This window comes from Gobio gobio, assembly GCF_949357685.1.
Source record: "Gobio gobio genome assembly, chromosome: 7".
Classification (NCBI taxonomy): domain Eukaryota; kingdom Metazoa; phylum Chordata; class Actinopteri; order Cypriniformes; family Gobionidae; genus Gobio; species Gobio gobio.
In genome coordinates this window covers 28,774,825-28,794,030 of record NC_137103.1, presented here as the reverse complement: position 1 = coordinate 28,794,030, position 19,206 = coordinate 28,774,825, and the positions used below count along the sequence as shown (strand labels likewise).

The 19,206-nt window shown below is 38.5% G+C and overlaps 1 protein-coding gene across 1 annotated transcript in view; it reads right to left on the bottom strand.

The window, feature by feature from the left end:
- thsd7ba (thrombospondin, type I, domain containing 7Ba) overlaps nucleotides 1-19,206 on the bottom strand; it is a gene marked incomplete at its 5' end in the record, with an annotated part of 214,769 nt that overhangs the window by 11,290 nt on the left and 184,273 nt on the right. The window contains 7 exons of the mRNA XM_079822385.1: nucleotides 4,902-5,076; nucleotides 7,674-7,819; nucleotides 12,403-12,520; nucleotides 12,794-12,909; nucleotides 15,833-15,974; nucleotides 18,591-18,744; nucleotides 18,870-19,003. Of these exons, the coding sequence (XP_079678511.1) occupies nucleotides 4,902-5,076; nucleotides 7,674-7,819; nucleotides 12,403-12,520; nucleotides 12,794-12,909; nucleotides 15,833-15,974; nucleotides 18,591-18,744; nucleotides 18,870-19,003 (985 nt within the window). The remainder of the gene's footprint in view (nucleotides 1-4,901; nucleotides 5,077-7,673; nucleotides 7,820-12,402; nucleotides 12,521-12,793; nucleotides 12,910-15,832; nucleotides 15,975-18,590; nucleotides 18,745-18,869; nucleotides 19,004-19,206) is intronic.

Sequence of the window (19,206 nt, the reverse complement as noted above, 5' to 3'; positions counted from 1 at the left end):
TGGATCTTGGAAGTGTCAATGTACTGAATGCCAATGGAGGCCTGTCTGAAGCCTTTCTCAGCCATCAGCTTTCAACTAAAATATCTTCATTTGTGTTCCGAATATGAACGGAGGTTTTACGGGTGTCCAACGACATGAGGGTGAGTAATTAATGACAGAATTTTCATTTTTGGGTGAACTAACCCTTTAAAAAAACAGATTTGACCTTATAGTTTCCTGCTACTTGTCTGTATAACAGCAGCAGTCTGTAGTGCAAGTGTTGATGATTATAATAATAATAATGATAATATTAATTATTATTATTATTATTTCCCTACAAGATTGATCTGATATTCCTGTCATGGAATCAAATGCGTGGCACAACACAGTTCACAGTTCAGATACTGTACATTTAGCACTTCCTTAACCAAAGCTCACACATCACTGACCCTCCTAATCTCTCAGAACAGAGGCCGATTCAAAGCGGCAGCCGCCCCCCACCTGCACACGCTAACACTAACTCTTCAGCCATGACGTCCTTTTGATTCTGCAGCCAGAATGGCTATTAGAGACAATCTGTGCACCCAGGCATCTCATTATCCATCATCTTCACGAAGCTAGTCTATTTTCATCCCTCACTGGAGCTGCCGAAACATATAATACAGCAACGAACACCGCACACCATATGCCACCCTCTCTAACTCACTCACTTCTTTGTCTTTACCTTTCTCACACGGAGAAACAACACGCCTAACATTTTTGGTTTCCGCTCCTCCCAGCATATGCTCTTCCCTGTAAGCATGCAGCACATTTACAAAAATAAATATGCAGTTTGAAGAGGGACACAGAAGTAGGGCTAACATAGGTCAACAACAGCCTGAAGGTGAAATGTATTCACAAGTAAAAAGGGACACTGCTTGTTGTCAAACCGACAAACTTTCATTTCATCTCACTGAACATGACACACATTAATTCCTGGAACAGTTCCACAGGGATAGTAAATAAAATCTGAGCAGCAGTACAAGATCAACATCTTCCAGTGGTTATGAACAGTGTTGGGGCAACGAATTACAAGTAACAAGAGTTATGTAATCAAATTACTTTTACAAGTAACGAGTAAAATAACACATTACTTTTATATTTAAATATGTTGTTTATATGTCTATGTGGTGTTTTTAATATGCTTTCAGACAAAACGTGCAAATTCATAAGTCAACACGATTGGTGAGTATTTTCCCCTTAAAACTGCAGTGAAAAAAAGACTCTCAAAAATGCGGTTTGAAATCGCTGGTGTTTCTTACATCACAAACTACCTTGTATCCAATCACATCAACGTGTGAAGCAGGGGGGTCTCAAGAGAAGCCAGGTTATCCCGGTATATTTCTCTGTTGATATGAAAAATCAGGTACTTTAAGCAATATAGCGGGTAAATTATGTATATGATGTATATTACAATGTTATGATGAACTATAATGTCTTTCTCCACTGACGTTCTAAGTTGCTCAAAGCATTTCTAAGGATACTGATTTTTTTAGAAGGCAGACTGAGATGGCGAACGGGAACATGGTTTGTGTAACATTGGCAACACATTACTAGCTGATACCTTTATGCAGCGTTTACTACAGTAACTTTAGTAAAAGTTGACTGAGTGTATCTTTCAGCTGGTGTGAGTGGAGGCTAATTTGCATATTCAAGGATCCGCTTATATCCTAAATGAAGCAAGGGTGTAGGAGTATTATTCAAGCTATTTTAACGGATGAAGACATTTTCTCACAGGGAAAAACGTTTCAATGTGCCATTTTATTGATTAAAGATGAGTTTTAAGGGATACAATTATTGACTACAGGGGGACTTTAAAACAAAATATACAAGTTACTTTTTCAAATAAGTAATGCAAGTTACTTTGTTTTCCAATTTATTGACTGACATCTGTTCTAATGTTGAGAGAAATCAGGAGTTAAGTGCAGAGTGTGCCTTTGCTGCTGACCTTCGATGACCCAATTCAACTACACTAATAAGCAAAAAATATTTTGAACAAACATTACATTTTTTTTTTTTTCTGTATAAAGTGTGGTGCAGGTATGACGTCACTTTGTAGGTCCATCGGCACCCTGTAAAAAAAATAGCTGCCTTAAATCTTTAACTTCATTAATCAACTTGAATTTTTAAGTAATTTCAACTTAAATTACATTAAACTGACATAAGCCCCATTTCCACCAAAATAACCCAGAACAATTTGTACCAGGAACTTTTTTTCCAGGAACTTTTTTTCCCCCAGATCTGCTACTGTCTCTGCGTTTTTCCACTGCGGTCTAAAGTACCGTGAAGATTAGGCAAATTAGTCCAGAGACGTGGGACTGCGCGTGACCGCTCCTCCCAGTCACCGTGGACAATAATCATTTACTGTCTGTAACAATAACAAGTATGGAGGAGATGCAAGCAGCGCTGCTTTTGCTAGTAATGTATTGGTTCACTAAATATGTTATTAACAAAACAGCGGAAAAGAGACAAGCACTGATACTAAAGCGTATTCTGAAAGCTCGTAAAGCTAGATTTAAAATAGGACAACGTATGTTATTATCAGCTATTATGGACATTGACCGTGAGATGGCTGAGACAACGCGCACCAACGGACAGAAAGAGCGAGACTGATATTTACTGAACGCAGAACGAACCTCGCAAGACTTTTAAAAATGCCGGTTGAAATGAAAAGCTGCATGAGCTCAAACAATCAGCATATTCAGCGGCCAAGTCCCACCCCCGAAAGTTCCGGAACTTTGAAAAAGTACTACCTCGCGAGCAGGGCTGTTTGGAGGGGGAAATATTTACCCGAAACTTCATTTAGACCCTGGTTCCTGCGGTCGAAACACATCGAGTACCACCCCAAAGTTCCTAGTTCCTGGGGAAAGTTCCTGCGGTGGAAAAGCGGCTTTATAAAATGAGTTGAATCTAGTGTAACTTATAAAAAAAATAGAAAATTGCTTAACTTATTTTGATGAGTTAAAGCAATGTAAAAACACAAGTTTTCATAACTTATTGATCATTTAATTTTTTACAGCGCAGTTAGCATCACACTGGTTCAATGATAGGACTTTTCCATTGGCTTTTGGATTATCACAAAAAACAAGCTCTGTGATAAACAAAAGTTTATTAAACATACACGTTTTGTCCATCAAGATAATTGTCACAGACGAACACAACTTTTACGAATTTTGAAGCCTAAATGCAGTCAACAGAGGTAAAAAGCTAAAGGTAGGCTATTAACGGACTCCACCACAGGCCTGCAATTTCAACGTCACCAACGTACCTAAAGACATTTTCCCAGAACGTCTGAGTTAGAATAGTTTATAAGAGCACAATTATGCGCATAATGAGGCTGTAAAAGCAGATCGAGTTTACCTGTTTGGCGTTATGACGTTTAATCTCCTCGACAGCCTCTGTAGTCCCATTTAGCCACTTGGTAGCAACTTTTTCAAGACAAGTAACAGCTTCCAAAAAATCACGACTGGGGTAATACTGATGCATTTTATGTCGTAGAAATAAAACGTTCACCACTTATAACCAATATCCCATTCAAAATGCCCACTGACTTCGGGATATGGAACCGGAAGTGCTAAAATGCTAACTCGTTTCCTTGTTTTGGCCTACAAAGTGATGTCATACCTGCACCACTCTATTGCTTCTGTCCTATTCTTCTGCAATCCAGAATGGCAGCACAGATTAAAGGTTTGCTTGAGCTGCACACCATACTGTACAGGCGTGAATTTACATTTCCTTTACATTTGCCAAAAATATATATTTTTTTTGTTATTAAAAAACTAACAAGCAAGCCCGGCCCAGGCGAGAAAAAGTAATGCAAAAGTAACAACACATTACTGTCAGGGTTGGGTAAAGGAATGAGGCAAGGACTCAAGATGCAGGACAATGGACAACGCAGGACAATTTTGTTATGAAAATTAAACAAAAACAGCACCGTAGGGGAAAACACTGGCAGCAGGACAGGACAGGACAGGACAGGCAGGGCTGGAAATGGAAAGACAAAGTAGGACAGGGTTTCGTAGGGCTAAACATGATGGGTAAATGCAAAAACAAACTCGCACAGGACTGAAAACACAAGGAGAATAAATAGGGAGCAAACAAAGCAAATTAACCAATAATCAGATGACAAGAAGGGAGCGGTTAAGACAGAAGAGCACATGGCACATAGAAACAAACATGACATACATGTGACCACACCAAACATGACAAAAAACTTTAGCACATAGTCAGTGAACACAATCTGACGCCATGTGCTCAAACAAAACATGACATGAACAGGCAGACAATGAGAGCTCTCACTGACTGCGTGTCCACACAGATGAACATGAACAGCGTAATACACACCAAACACAACACACTTGCGGATAGAAGAGCAAAGAGAGTGAACTTGAAACCATATGCTCACACAACAAGACAGAGCACAGAGAATGAGTGAATCCTCATCCCCTGCACTCACAACAGAAGACCAACACCTGGAGCATGAATATCTGAACTCCGACACCAAATTAAAACCAAACTAGGCCGAAATGCCAGGATCCGAACACCATGCTCCGCACGCAAAACGACTACCATGGATAGAAAAGTGCACGACCCGAGCAAACTCGAAACCCACACAAAGACAAGACATAGGAGTGTCAGGGCTCTGTCACCAAACAAGAATAAACCAGGCCGAAGTGACAGAAACATGAAAATGACTTTCAATAAAAAGTAACAAGGTAATTAGTTACTTTTTTAGGAAGTCCCACAACATTGTAATGCATTAAATTTAAAAGTAAGTTCCTCCAACACGAAAACAATAAATCATGTAAAACGAATTGAGTAAGTAAAATCTGAAAATATAAACGAAACAGTTTACGAAATGTTGTTCTGAATCAGAGTTGTACCTGGACAGGGTACGAAACACGGTTGCTGTAGTTCCTGCTCGCTTTCCTTTCTCACGCGGTCTCCACACCTCTCATCCTCCACCACTTTAGAAGGGTATGGGCTGTCCGGCCAGTCTGACCAGTGCACCACACACGTCAGGTTCCTCTCCCTCGTGCCCTCTCCGCATTCTGCTCCCTGAACAAAAGCACACGGATGACTCATTAATCTGGACGAGCTGTGAGCAGTGAGGCAGAGGAGCTTATTACAGTGACACCTCTCTGCGAATGACTGACAGTGGGAGGAAAGCATGCTGCGCCATTTCTGATGAACTATGTGACCTGATCACACACAGTTAAGGTTTCAACTTCCACAGCAAAAACTTACATAAGTAATACATTTTCATGAAACTCGAAAACATTTTTTTGTTTTGTTGAGATTTTAACATAAGTACAAGTTGCACATAAATGAAAACAACAATAGCAAATGTTTTTGTTTAAAAAAAATGTAACCAGTGTCACGAAAAGTGAGGTATATGCATTAATTCGGAGTAGTGATTGGCTACCGTGGCTGGAGAGTACGCATCTACGTCATCATTTTCTCCGCATTTTTGCACTACATTTCAGCGCTGTTCGTTCACCTCTGCCTGTTCAAGTTTGGACACGTGTCGTAAATGTGTTTCCTTAGTATAGTAGCACAAAGTGTTGTTTACATTTTCACCACGATGCAGTGAGAGCTGAAGATTGACTATCAGCACATTGAAAATATGACTGTATTGACATGAGAATAGCTGTTATTGCATGGAAGGCCATGAAGAGTAGATTGTATGAAGAGATGAAGAGAGATTCGTAACACTAACAACACGAATCACAGTTCATATCTGGAATGGCGCAAGCAAGTTTTTATGGACATATTTCATATTCTCTCCTGCTCCAAACATGAACCAGCACAGTGTATGCACACATATTTCATCATGTCTTCTTCAAATGAAATATATATGTGCAACAAGGACACTGATACACAGTGGCGTAACTTTTTTACGGGACAGTGCGGGGAGGCGGTGGTGGTAATACAATGATGTGTACAACAACAACTGCAGAAAAAATTATTTTATAATGTCCAGAAATCAATTCCAATAGTACACTGAGTTTAATTTATCGACACAGAAGTAATGTTTAACATGATAGTTTCATCCTTACATTTACTATATATACAATGTCTTTTGCGTCAATGAATACATAGATACGCATGGAATGATTGTCTGCTTTAATGGTCTGTTGGTAGAACGTTTGTTAAGCGTGTCAGAAAGGTTCTGGGTTTTAATCTGCCCTCGTAACAGCTCGATATCAGCGGCAACGAGCACTTGCCCTGATTTAAAAAACAACACATTCCAGCGATAGATTGCCTCTTATTTAACACAAACAAACAAATTGAGTAAAATAAAATAAAATGGAGATGTTTCTTTCTATTAGGTACATCTGTGCCACGAGATGGTTCAAAAAGGACAATACTGACCCTGGCAAAAAGTGGTGGGGACATATCCCACCCGTAGATTACACCTATGCTGATACAGCGCTACGTCTGATCATGAACACGATGACACAATATTATTCTGATGCACAGAAGACAATTATGTAGACTGAAAATTCAAAGAAGAATGGACAAAAAATAACTATGCCTTTATCCTTTCTGTTAAACAGATGTGTCATTTGGTTAGAGATTGTAGTGCTTGTAAACACAATCAAAATATTATTCGACCTTTTCTTCAGAGCTTCCTAATAGCTCTACAAAGTTGTTGATTTGCTGATATTTTTAAAAATAATTGATCAAAACATATTTGATTTGTTCATGATAGCCATTAGTAGTAGTAGATGTTTGGGAGTTTGTCAAAGGGTTATTTTTTTTAAAACTTCAGAGACTTTAAAATTTCAAAATATAAATAACTTTTAAATATAATAATTAAAAATGTATCATTTTTATTGACGCTGTTAAGTTTTAAGTATAAATCTTTTTCCTCACTTTTTTTTATTGAAAGTTTAACCTCATGATCGCATTTCTTCCTGTTGTTATCTCATGTTTAAATGAAAAACAATATGTTTGAATGTAACATAATTCGTGTCGCAAATGTTAACTATGCAAATCACATTTGTCCAGATATGTGGTTTAGCTTGTCTCTAGAAATGTACAGTATGTAATACTGATACCGACTACAAATACAATTAGTTGTCACAGATGTCACACATATCAGAGAAATGTAATAATGTTCATGAATATGAAAGTGTCTATCACACCAAGCACCAAAGAAAGCACATAAATGCATGTTAAAAGTGTTTGCAACATTTCTTTTGTTCATATTGGAGGACAGCTTTTGATCTGGGCAAGCACGACTCTAGGGACGTGCGCAAAACCCCGAGACGTACAATTAAAATCCTTCTCAGATACAAAAGAGAGAGGAGAGAAAAGCAGAAGAGAGGCGATGAAAATCTGAACTCTGCCACTGTTCTCCTCTAATGATAAGACCGTGGATCCCAGCATGACTTTAATCAGCAGTTACCTCACGTCTCAATGACAAAGTCCCTCTCTCACACACAGACTCGGCATGTGCACGTGCAATTTCTACAAAATTCAATTAAAGAACAGTGTTGTGCTAGTACCAGACAGACATGCCGAGCGGCTGGTCTCAACACCACTTGGTCGTATGAAACATGGATTGAATGCCCTCAGGTTAGGTGATATGCAATAACCAGTAAGTGCAGAAATACATGCAGATCCAATTATTTTTGCCCAGTATCTACCTCCACTCTGCAGGGAGACCAATCGCTCACAAGCCACGTGTAGCAGGGGCTGATGGGACAGGGTTTGGTCTGGGAGAGCTGGGAGGCGCATGGGCGTCCCTCATCATGAGCTTGCTGTAACACGCTGCGAGAGCGAGTCATAACACCTGGAACAGAGACGCAAACGAAGAGACATCTGTGAATACACTCCATGAAAATATGGCAAACAGCAGAGACATTGCTAAAAATACATCAAGCCTGCATTAGTGCGTACTTTAGCAGCTTGGGACAATGCTGTGGATTAATGCATTATTCACACGTCGTATAGCTGAAATATTTATCAACTATACAATGCAGGAATAGACAGAAACAGTCATCTGTTAAGAGATTCCCCAAAGACCATCTTGCACCAGCATGAAATTCAAGGTGGTCCAGCTGGGTTTAAAACTATGATAATCTAAATAAACAAATAATTTAATATTTATTCATATTTATTATTTAACATAAAAAATGTTCCCCCCCTCGTCTTTTTTTAAAGAATAGAATTGTACTTGCTCATCAAGGAGACAACAGTGCCAGTAAATATCACCTGTAAACTGAATATGTTTTTATTGCGTGTCAGTTATAATTTTTCCAAATTATGCAACATTTTTGAAAATATTATTTGGATTATTTATTTTGGATACATAAAATGATAGCTATGCAATAAAACAAAAGAGTTCAACATATGATTCTAAAAATATTGAACGAAAATTGTGAATATTGCCTATTTGTTTTACATAAACAGCAATATATTCAGCAATGTCTGGCAAACTGACAAATGCTTTTAATATTATTAGGATATTTTTATATAAGATAACATTTTATGATCTATAATCAATCTGGAGGTCTTTTAAGATTTCTTTTCAAAGTATATTAAAATCAGGTGATACTGTAAGTGTGCCATAGTTCTACAAATTAATTAGCTTTTTTATTACATGTGAAGCTATTGAACCATTTACACTGATTCTAAAATAATTTATAATCATAAATAATTTAAACCTTTCTATAACAGTACTTTTCACAAAAGAATGCTATTAAAAACAATACAGAAATTGAGACATGGTGGAAATGAAATTGTGTGTGAATTTTCTTGACTTTTATGTACATTCATTGTGGCGACAGTGGCTCAGTGGTTCATGTAGGTTGCCTACAAACTGGAAGGTTGGTGGTTCGATCCCCAGTTCCAACTGACCAAGTGCCGAGGTGTCCATGAGCAAGACACCTAACCCCAGCTGCTCCCGACGAGCTGGATGGCGCCTTGCATGGCTGACACCGCCGTCGGTGTGTGAATGAGTGTATGAATGGGTGAATGTGAGGCAAATGTAAAGCGCTTTGGATAGCCGTAGGTCTGTTAAAAGCGCTATATAAATGCAGTCCATTTACCATTCACTACAACTAATTAAATAAAAAAGAAAAGTGTGTTTTTCTACAAGTCCACGGGGCCAGAAGTGTCCAAAGGTGCAGAAACACCTGTAAACGCAAATGAGATTTGAGAGCAATGGAGGACAGAAAGATTTTGAATGAATGATGACTTTCATTTCTTATCTTATCATATGACTTTAGAAGACTTGGTATTCTACAGTGCACAATTATACTTATTGGGTCTTTTAGGAGCTTGACAGCACTTCTCTTTCATTGTATAAAAAAGTGCAGCTTGAACATTTTGCAAAAAAAAATCTACTTTTGTGCTCCACTGAATAAAGAATGACATGAGGGTGAGTAATTGATGAACTATTCCTTTCAACGCAGCAGGGACATATAGAAGTTCACTGTATATAGCAGCTCTCGGCCTGCTCAACAACACATAAGCGTTGGCTAGGACAGGACATTCTCAATTAACATGGGAACTGACAGCCTTGAAGCTTAGAACAAGGTAGGGGTTTCCTTTTCCAACAGAACATCTACCATTCACTGTTCTCACTCATTTAAAAGGAATGATGGAGAAAAGATAAAAAGCTTTATGGGATTTTAAGAGGACAACCATGAGATGCTGGCAGGGTATCTCAAGTGGAAAAAAAAGGCTTTTATGAAGAATACAATTTTGGGCCCATCATTCCATTCACCCAAATTCTCAAGAAAAAGCAAAAATACAGACCCTTCATCAATGTACATCTGAACTCAATAGCACTCCAGTGAGTTTGACTGTGAAAAGCCCTCCTTCCAGTCGAGCATTAAACATTTGTCTTAAAAAAATAATAAACAGAAATGACATTCACAGCACAACATAACTGCTCATCAAATGCTGCCTTCAAGAGCTGCCTCTACAGCTGGCCGCTTCGAGCATGTCATTCATTAAAACTGAAGCACTCCGGCCAGATGAGGAAGCCCTTAAAATGACGTGATATGACAGTGGAAATATCTCTACTTGATCCTGTAGGGAGATGGAAGAGGGTTGGGTGAGAATAGAGAGAAATGAGGGCTAGAAAAAAGAAAGTAAAGAGAAAAGCACAGAGTTGTTTGGGTCTCCTGAGCTCCACTGCTAGATGCATTAAATCTCTATGTATATATACAACACATAATGAACCCCAAGCTCTCTGTCTCCAGCGAGGTGCGCAAGAGACAATACTGCTTTGACACAGGCAGAAAATGCTCTTTTTCCAGCCCGCATAGCTTGCATTTATATCTTCGCTTGTGTCTGTAGCCAAAAACATGCTGAGAACTTCCTGTTTGTGTTGCCTGGTGAAATCCCTTTGGATTTAAAAGTAAACTGCCTGGTTGAGAAAGGAAGCTGATGGCTGAATGAAAATTAATGAAGATTGTGTTGAACGTGTCAAATTAAGAGAAAAAACCAGCTGAACTCCTAAGGAGCTGGGTCATTTGAGCAATAAGGACCCGGGCTGCTCTTCAGACTAGTAATTGGCCTATTTTATATTACATGAAGCAATAGCACCGTTCCATCAGCCAAACAGGGCGATAAACTCTAAATTAACAATTGCAATTTTGAGAACACTAATGGATAAAATAAATATTTCCCTTTGACTGATAAATAATTTGGCGTGTTCAGGAAAGCTAGGGTTTCATAACCCAGAGTCATTAACCTGTAAGCCGATCCTTAAATATGATCCATGACACAACATCCATAATTAAAAAGGGATTCCGACATGGCATGGTAATGAATGCAAAGTAAATGCACACCACCTGATAGTGTGAGCCTAGAGCAAGCAGAGTGTTTATCTCCACAGGTTTGTTGGTTAGGTTGCATGCAAATGAAAAGATGTCAGCTGCACAAGAACATTAAATATTATTGTGAACTGTAAATTGCATGCATGTTTCCCCCCTGATCCTTCTTAATAGTTCTGATTGCTCTTCTAAACTGAAATGATCACCGTTTTGGGCTTCAACCTACAGTAGGTTTTTTGACATTAGCAAAAAGCACCAACCACATTTATGCTACATAGATGGTGTTTCACATGGCAGCCAATGAAGACCACAGGCTGGAATTATGCAATTTTTTTACGAACCTACGTAGATATGTCATAGAAGTGAGACTGGAATTGTTGACGACTCATTTCAGCAGTTATGAATCGATATTTTCATTTCCATACATCGCAAAAAAGTTTTATGCAATGAAAACACTTTTTTCTGCATTTACAGGTCATCTGACATACGTAAGTCGATCATTCTTTCTTAAAAAATCACGTGGTATGTTTGGACAGAAGATGAGACAGAGTTCTTTATTAAATTCATAAAAGACAAAATTATTACGGGAATACTGGATTCTGAATAACAAAGAAATGCCACAATTTATCATGACCTTGAAGCAGATAGGAGGGAGAAACACCCAGAAACACCTCACACGTGGCCCCTCCAAAATATAAGGGGCTTTCCTTGCCATTACTGCTTGGATAACACACCTACGATTTTAACCTTCGATTCAAAATAATGGCTCGGTGGCTGGGATATACTTAAACCTAACAACATTCGTTGCTATTATTTTTGGAATGACTTATCGACATTTAAATTTTTTTTTGCAAAAGTTTTGCGCAAATCTGTAAAAGAAACATGGCTAAAAACTTTATTTGTCATCCACTTTGATCTTTAAAACTTTGCAGACCTTTTACATTCACAATTCACAGCTATATTACACATTGCATGAAAGGTAATATTCGAAAAATGCATTATAGGGGCACTTTAAAATTGAATTTTTTTCCTGTGATGGCAAAGTCGAATTTTCAGCAGCCATACTCCAGTCTTTTTATTTTTTACAGTTAAAAATAGTTTAAAATGGTAATTAATTGTGTATTCTGCGATCATGTTTTTCAGGATTATTTGATATACAGAAAGTTCAAAAGAACAGATTTTATACAGTCTCATAACATTTTGTAATAGACTTCGATTTTTCATTATATAAAAGTGTCAATTTCTTGAAAAAATCAATCTTAACTGACCCCAAACGTATGAACGGTAGTGTACATTTAAATTGAATCAAGTTTATGCACTTTTATTACATTTGTTATTTAATCAAAAGCATTTTTAAATTGGGTACAATGCTAATATAAAAGCCAACAACAGGCTGTCTTTAAAATATAACTATTTTTCTCACACAGTAAACTTTTTTTGTAGCTTTTATATTTCCAAAAGGGTATCATAAGGGGATCATATTTGAGGGCTCCTGACATCAAAACGTTTGAAAACCCCTGCTTTATGGCACAGTGTACTCACTGAGTAATGCCCCTCTTCTTATGTATAATTACATGCTGTGACTCACCTTTACTGCCACAGGTGTGTGAGCACTCCGTCCAAGGCGCCCAGTCAGACAGGATGCAGTTAAAGGGGCAGTCCACCACACAGTTCATCGCCAGTCTCCATGGCTGAGGCAGGCCCAGCTAAATCAGAGGGACAGCCATTAAACCCATGTCCCCTCACCACACACAATCTCTGTCTGATGAACCAATTGTGAGCCAATGATGGGCTATTACTGTAAAAGACTTCAATGAAAGAATCATTTTCTGGATTTGGAGCAATACTGTAGGGAGTTAATGGACAGCCATGGTTGATTTGTAGTGCATGCAGTTGAAGGACATAATACAATCCCATAGTGCTTAATTCCCCCTCAGAGAACACTTATACTGAGAGGAGTGGCAGGAAATGAAGGTTACCTCCTCGCATACGCTCAAATCCACCACTTTGCCATCACTGCGGACGCAATCTAAGAGTCGTGTCCTCGTGCCCTGGCCACAGATGGCATGTTCGCTCAGCTGACAGGTGCTCCAGCCTGACCCGTAACCAAAGGATACAAAAGCACACACACATACAGGAAATGTCAGACCAAAGTGTCAAATATAATTTCACATTTCTGTACACAGCATTTCAAATTCCTTTAAAATATGTCCATTCATGACTAAATAACAGTGTGCATACTATCCATTCTACATTATATGCAACATCTGGAGTAGTGAATTTAATCTAAGTAGAACTATTCAAACACAAATTTTTAATATTGTTCACAACCCCCCGTGTTGTCTGATGCTATATCAAGGCGCAATTCTGTGAAATAGTAGGATTTTGTAATATTGTCATAATGGCTCAGTCCATATTTAAAATGATATATTACATATACACTACTATTCAGAAGTTTGCTGATTTTTTTTATTCAGCAAGAATGCATTAAATTAATCACATATACAATGGACATATACAATGTTACAAAGTATTTCTATTTCAGATAAATGCTGTTCTTTTGGACTTTATATTAATCAAAGAATCATGAAAAAAGTATCACAGTTTACATACAAATATTTAGCTTTGATCACAATAAGAAATGTTTCTTATTGCACCAAATCAGCATATTAGAATGATTTCTGAAGGATCATGTGACACTGAAGACTGGAGTAATGATGCTGAAAATTCCGCTTTGCCATCACAGGAATAAACTACATTTTAAATAGAAAACAGTTATTTTAAATTGTTGTAATAATAATAATAATAATAATAATTCACATGAATACTGTATTTTCAATCAAATAAATGCAGCCTTGGTGAGCGTAAGAGACTTAGGAGACGTTAAAAAAAATCGTACCAACCCCAATCTTACCAACTTTTGAATGATAGTGTAGTTTTTGAAGAAGTATGCAAACTGTGATTAAGCTAATGTCTATGAAACGGCAAAGTAGAGTAGTGAGACGCACTGTGATCTGAAGGCAGAAGTTAGGCCGTCTTTATGATGCTAATCTGTCTTTAATCAGTCGAATGGCTTCGAGGAGCAGTATCAGCATTGATATGATCAGCGATTTCATGGTCTCTGTGCAAGAAAGCGCTTATCATCTCATCCATATCTCCATGCCCATTTCCTTCATTAGGGTCTATCTGGAGAATTAGTATCTATCTGCTTTATAGGATGATCCTTCACATGTGCAGATGCCCTGGTAAGCTCAATATGGATGGCGTGGAGTGGCTGCAGGCGACCGGACAATCCAAAGCAGTGAATTAACATCAATTCAGAAGTTCACATTCTCAGTGGAGATGTTAGCGTGAGAGAGCAACATAAAGGAGAGAGGAAAAGTACGAGCTTCGATCTTGTTTGAACTGGAAACTCACCCTGGACATCATAACTTATCTATTAAGAACCTGTTATGTAAGGCAAAGTGTAGTCATGTTCCCATTAGTACTAAAGTGGACAGTCTCTCCCAGTACTCAACTGGAAGGTTTCCTTCTATGGGCGGCATAGCCTGCTGGTTAAAGATCTGGAATGAAGCCCAAAAGATTGCGGGTTAGAACCTTGCAAGGGCAGATCCTTGAGCAATCATCAATGTGTTCTTGATAAAGGCACTTTATCAGATTGCCTTAGACAGGCTGTCTTTGTTACCTCTCTTTGTCCTTTTTGCCACTTTTATCAATAGACATACAGTTTGGTCTAAAAGTACATACTGAGAATGTGGGGTTCAATATCAACATTGATAACACATTAAAACAAGGTTCAATTTGTTAACATTAGACAGGTGTCATGAACTAACAATGATCATAAAAGCTATAATTAATGTAAGGTTAATGCTAATTTATAAATATACTATTATTCAACACATTCTCATGGCAATATGTAACTATTTTATGTTTTGGCACATTAATGGCTAATATGCAAGATCTCTAGTTTTGGTTGCACTTTATTTTACAGTTCGTGTACTTACAGTGTACTTACTTAAGAAAATACTGGGTGATATAAGGTAACAACAGGGGCTAAAGGGATAGTTCACCCAAAAATGAAAATTATCCCATAATTTACTCACCCTCAAGCATCCTAGGTGTATATGACATTCTTCTTTCCGACGAATACAATGGGAGTTATATTAACAAATGTCCTGGCAGTGAACGGCAGCCCAAAATTTGAAGACCAAAAAAGAGCATCCATCCATTATAAAAGAAATCCACACAGCTCCCGGGGGTAATAAAGGCCTTCTAAAGCGAACAGATGTTTTGTGTAAAAGTGAAGAAAGTGTAGTGCCTCTCGCAGTTCAAAATGCTTCTGCTATGTCCTACTTCAGCGTCGTGCCAGTTATACTTTTTCCGTAAGTTTAATACGGACGGCGGTCCGCCGGAAGCTTGATATTTTACTTTATAACGTGTTAAATATAGATATTTTCATCGATCGATTCACTACAGAAGGCCTTTATTAAACCCCTGGAGCCGTATGGATCACTTTTATGATGGATGAATGCACTTTTTGGTCGTCAGATTTTGGGCAGCCATTTACTGTCATTAAAATGCTTGGAAATATAACTCAGATTGTATTGTCTGAAAGAAGAAAGTCATATACACTTAGGATGGCTTGTGGGTGAGTAAATCATGGGGTAATTTTGGGTGAACTATCCCTTTAAGGTTAGGTTTAGGGGTAGGTTCAGAGTTTGTACCCAGTTATTGTAATTACTGTAATAAGTACATAGTATGTACATGGGGAACAGGACTGTAAAATAAAGTGCTACACTAGTTTCTGTTAATAAAAACTGCCTAAAACCAAGCAGCTTTGTCATGATTACAGCAATACGACCAGACATTTCTTGTATTATACAACGGGGGGCCTTCGGGTGAAAAAGGTTGAGAACCATTGCTTCAGAATGTGCTGTTGAAGTGAACTTGTCATGCAACAGTCATTAGATGCCAATGTCATATTCAGTGTTGTGTCAAGCAGAATGAGAGAAACCCACTGGAGACATTGTAGTGATAATTGAAGCAGGTGCTGTTGAGGTTGCAGGGCTCTGTCTGGTTACTGTCTGGACACGGTCTGTCGGCCACCGGGGGGCGCAGCATGTGTCTCGTCCTCATCCTCGCTGTGCTTTCGTCACATGGCTACAAATAAATACAATTAAATTGTCAAAGGGGGGCTTTGACGCCAAGCACATCAAAGTCTAAACACTATTTTAAAAGTGCATATACATTGAAAAGCTGAGAAATACTGCTGCGCTCAGTCACACTGGCTGCATTGTGAAAACAAAACAAAAGAACCACAGCAGTCAGGCAGCCACATGGTCTTGCAATGCTAAGTGCACTGTTAGAAGCTGTTAGGCTGCAGGCAGCAACTAATCTGCATCTCCATCACTGTCAGACGCTAATGAGACCCTTTAAACGGCTAGCTGGCCACGTCCATGTATCTCACTATTGGGGAGGGTGATCATCAGCATGAGCTCTATTCGGCTAGTGCCATATATCTGTGCACCCAGGTTTTTTGGGGAACATTTCATAATTATGTAAAACTGAAACCAATTAACCAAGCTCAATCACCGAACATTGGTGTTTGACATGTTCGCCGCGCTGGCTGAGCGCTTTGACAAAGCGAAGAGAACAAACATTGCTTGGAACTGAGACCGTACAAGGTAGAATTGCGATCTAATGCGATTAGCGGAGGGACCAAATTATGCTGAAATGGCTTGGCAGTCTTGTGTAGGTTGGGCCGAGCCAGGATAACTCATCCAGTTTGTTTCTGATTTGTTGAGTGCGAATTGAAGAGCTGTTTGCACTTCAATGAGTCAGTGGCCCGATGGCAAATTGTATCTAGGGTAACTTTTTATGCACAACATTAATTAGAATAACAAATGCTTCATTACTACTGGAGGTTCATCTGCATACTGATTTCACTTTTCTCCATATTCACCGTTTGAAATTTCGCCGCGGGAACTCTGGAGAACTGTATGAAGATTTGACTTGCGAGGCAGCATTAATGTGAAATATTCAAATGGATGCAAAACATCTCGACACGGTCTTATGTCATGGCCCGAGCTGAGAAAGAATCTTGCAAAAATGTACTGTAAAACATTTCTGTTCTTAATTCACAGACAGAAATGATCTCTCAAGGGGCATATTTTTATGAGCTCATAAACACCAGTGCATAATTTTTACCTTCAAAAAGTCAACAAGGCAATCTTGCTGAAAACAGCTAAGAGCAGTATGAATCCTTATACTAGTTTATTCTGGTCAAATGTTAGTGGAACATGACCATAGTTAATGCGGTGATCTACATCTGTGTTAATCTGCTTGGATATATGCGTGAATTTAAGGATAACTGACTTCATACATAAAAAAACACTTTTGTACTGGAGATGTATACATTATATTGGTACCAGTTTGGTCTGATAATGGAGATCAGTATTGGTTGATATATTTTATTAACATTTATACTACAGGATTGTCGAATGCTTGATTCAGATTGGCTGGCGAACACTCTAAGGTCTGCAATTATTTTTCAGTAAATGCACAGCTAAAGTAGTTCCAGGCAGGTCTCGACCGCAATACAGTTCAATATCACTTCGCCAAATGATTTCAGATATTTCAAAAAGGTCCTTACAGCCTACACCAGCAAATGAACAGACACTTACCCAGCCAATACATATAACAAACTATTTCCATGTTTTCCTCATGAAATTACATTTTAAAAGCATTGTTTCTCCCACTCTCTCTCCCATACACATATAGTACAGACACACACTCCCAAAAATGAAAACATACAAGCACACAGAAACTTTATCAGTAAAATTGTTTTCGCAGCTGAAAGGCTATATGACATTTCTCAGTGGTGAGGTAGTAACATTACTGTTTTTGAAGCAGTTAAACTTACGGTTTTGCTATTAGTAAGGACGCTGCTGCCAAACACTGATTAATTAAATATGTTTTAATAGTAATTAATACTTTTAAAGACTAACATTGTTACAAAAGATTTACATTTCAAATAAATGCTGTTCTTTTGAACTTTTTATTGATAAAAGAATCCTGAAAATGTATCACAGTTTCCACAAAAAATATTAATCAGCACTGGTTTCAACATTGGTAATAATAAGAAATATTTCTTACTTATTTTATTGTAACAATAGCCGCTTTTCCACCGTCGGGCAGAATGTTTCTAAGAATGGCAAGGAACAGTTATGGTTATATTTCGATTTGAGCCTGGTACAGCACGGTGCAATTACAAACAGTTCTCTGCCCAGAATTCGTGCTGGTAGAATGCTTGTAGTGACAATGGCTGACGTATTTGCATTACATTCCAAAGAACTCCGTTATCAGCCCCACAGTGGAAAATGTAACCATATCCGTACCGGCAGGGCCTGATTGGCATGGAATGGTTAAGCAATGAGAACAGTTTGGCCCGGCGGTGGAAAAGCGGCTAATATTTCATAATATCGCTGATTTTACTGTATTTTTGATCAAATAAATATGGTCTTGGTAAGCGTAAGAGACTTTTTAAAAAAATTAAGAAGTCTTACCAACTTTTGAACGCCAGTGTAAAAAATATGCTATTTATTGGCTAATAATTATCTGCTATTTGCTCTCTTAGCTTAAGCATCCAAAAAGAGTGCAAATCATTTTTGGGGCCTCTGTATTCTGGTCTATGCATCAGGGTCAGCTCACAATGTTGCTGAATTTTTTAAATTGTGCCAACAGGACATAGCACAAGAAAAAAAAAGGACATATTACTATTGAACAGGTGCTCCATTGACTCCACTGGGACATCACACAGTCATCAGGGCATGGCAGGACACAGGTCTGAGCTTGGGGAGGGAGTTCTTCCTGGTCACACAGGGTCTTATTCACACTGCTAACCAGATCCCCACTACCACGCCTCACACACCTGTCACACAGAAAGAACAACAGAATGAGGATCTGGAAGACAAGGGTGGCAGACTGGAGTGGGTCATGACCCATAAGAGAAGCATCTGTGATGGGGTTATTCTGTAAGAATGTGTCCTTGCTCACCGGATCTTGCGGCTTTGGACACCCTCCCCACAGGCTGGCAGCTCGTCCACTGTGTTGATGGTGCAGACTGACCAGGGGTCTGTTACCCACTCGTACTGACCACACTCGCTTCGACAGGGTACAGCCTCATACACCTACAGACACACAGAGGCAGCCATAATGAAATTATTACAGCAAAATTCATTTATATTTTGAAGCTTCCATGATTTATCTCACACATCTGTGTGGTTAACGTGAACCACAAAAGCTGTAATATATTGAAAAAGAAATTTAAGAAATCTCTTTTATATTTATGAGATTCCCTGTAGACGTTAGTCAGAGTAGACACCATATCTAA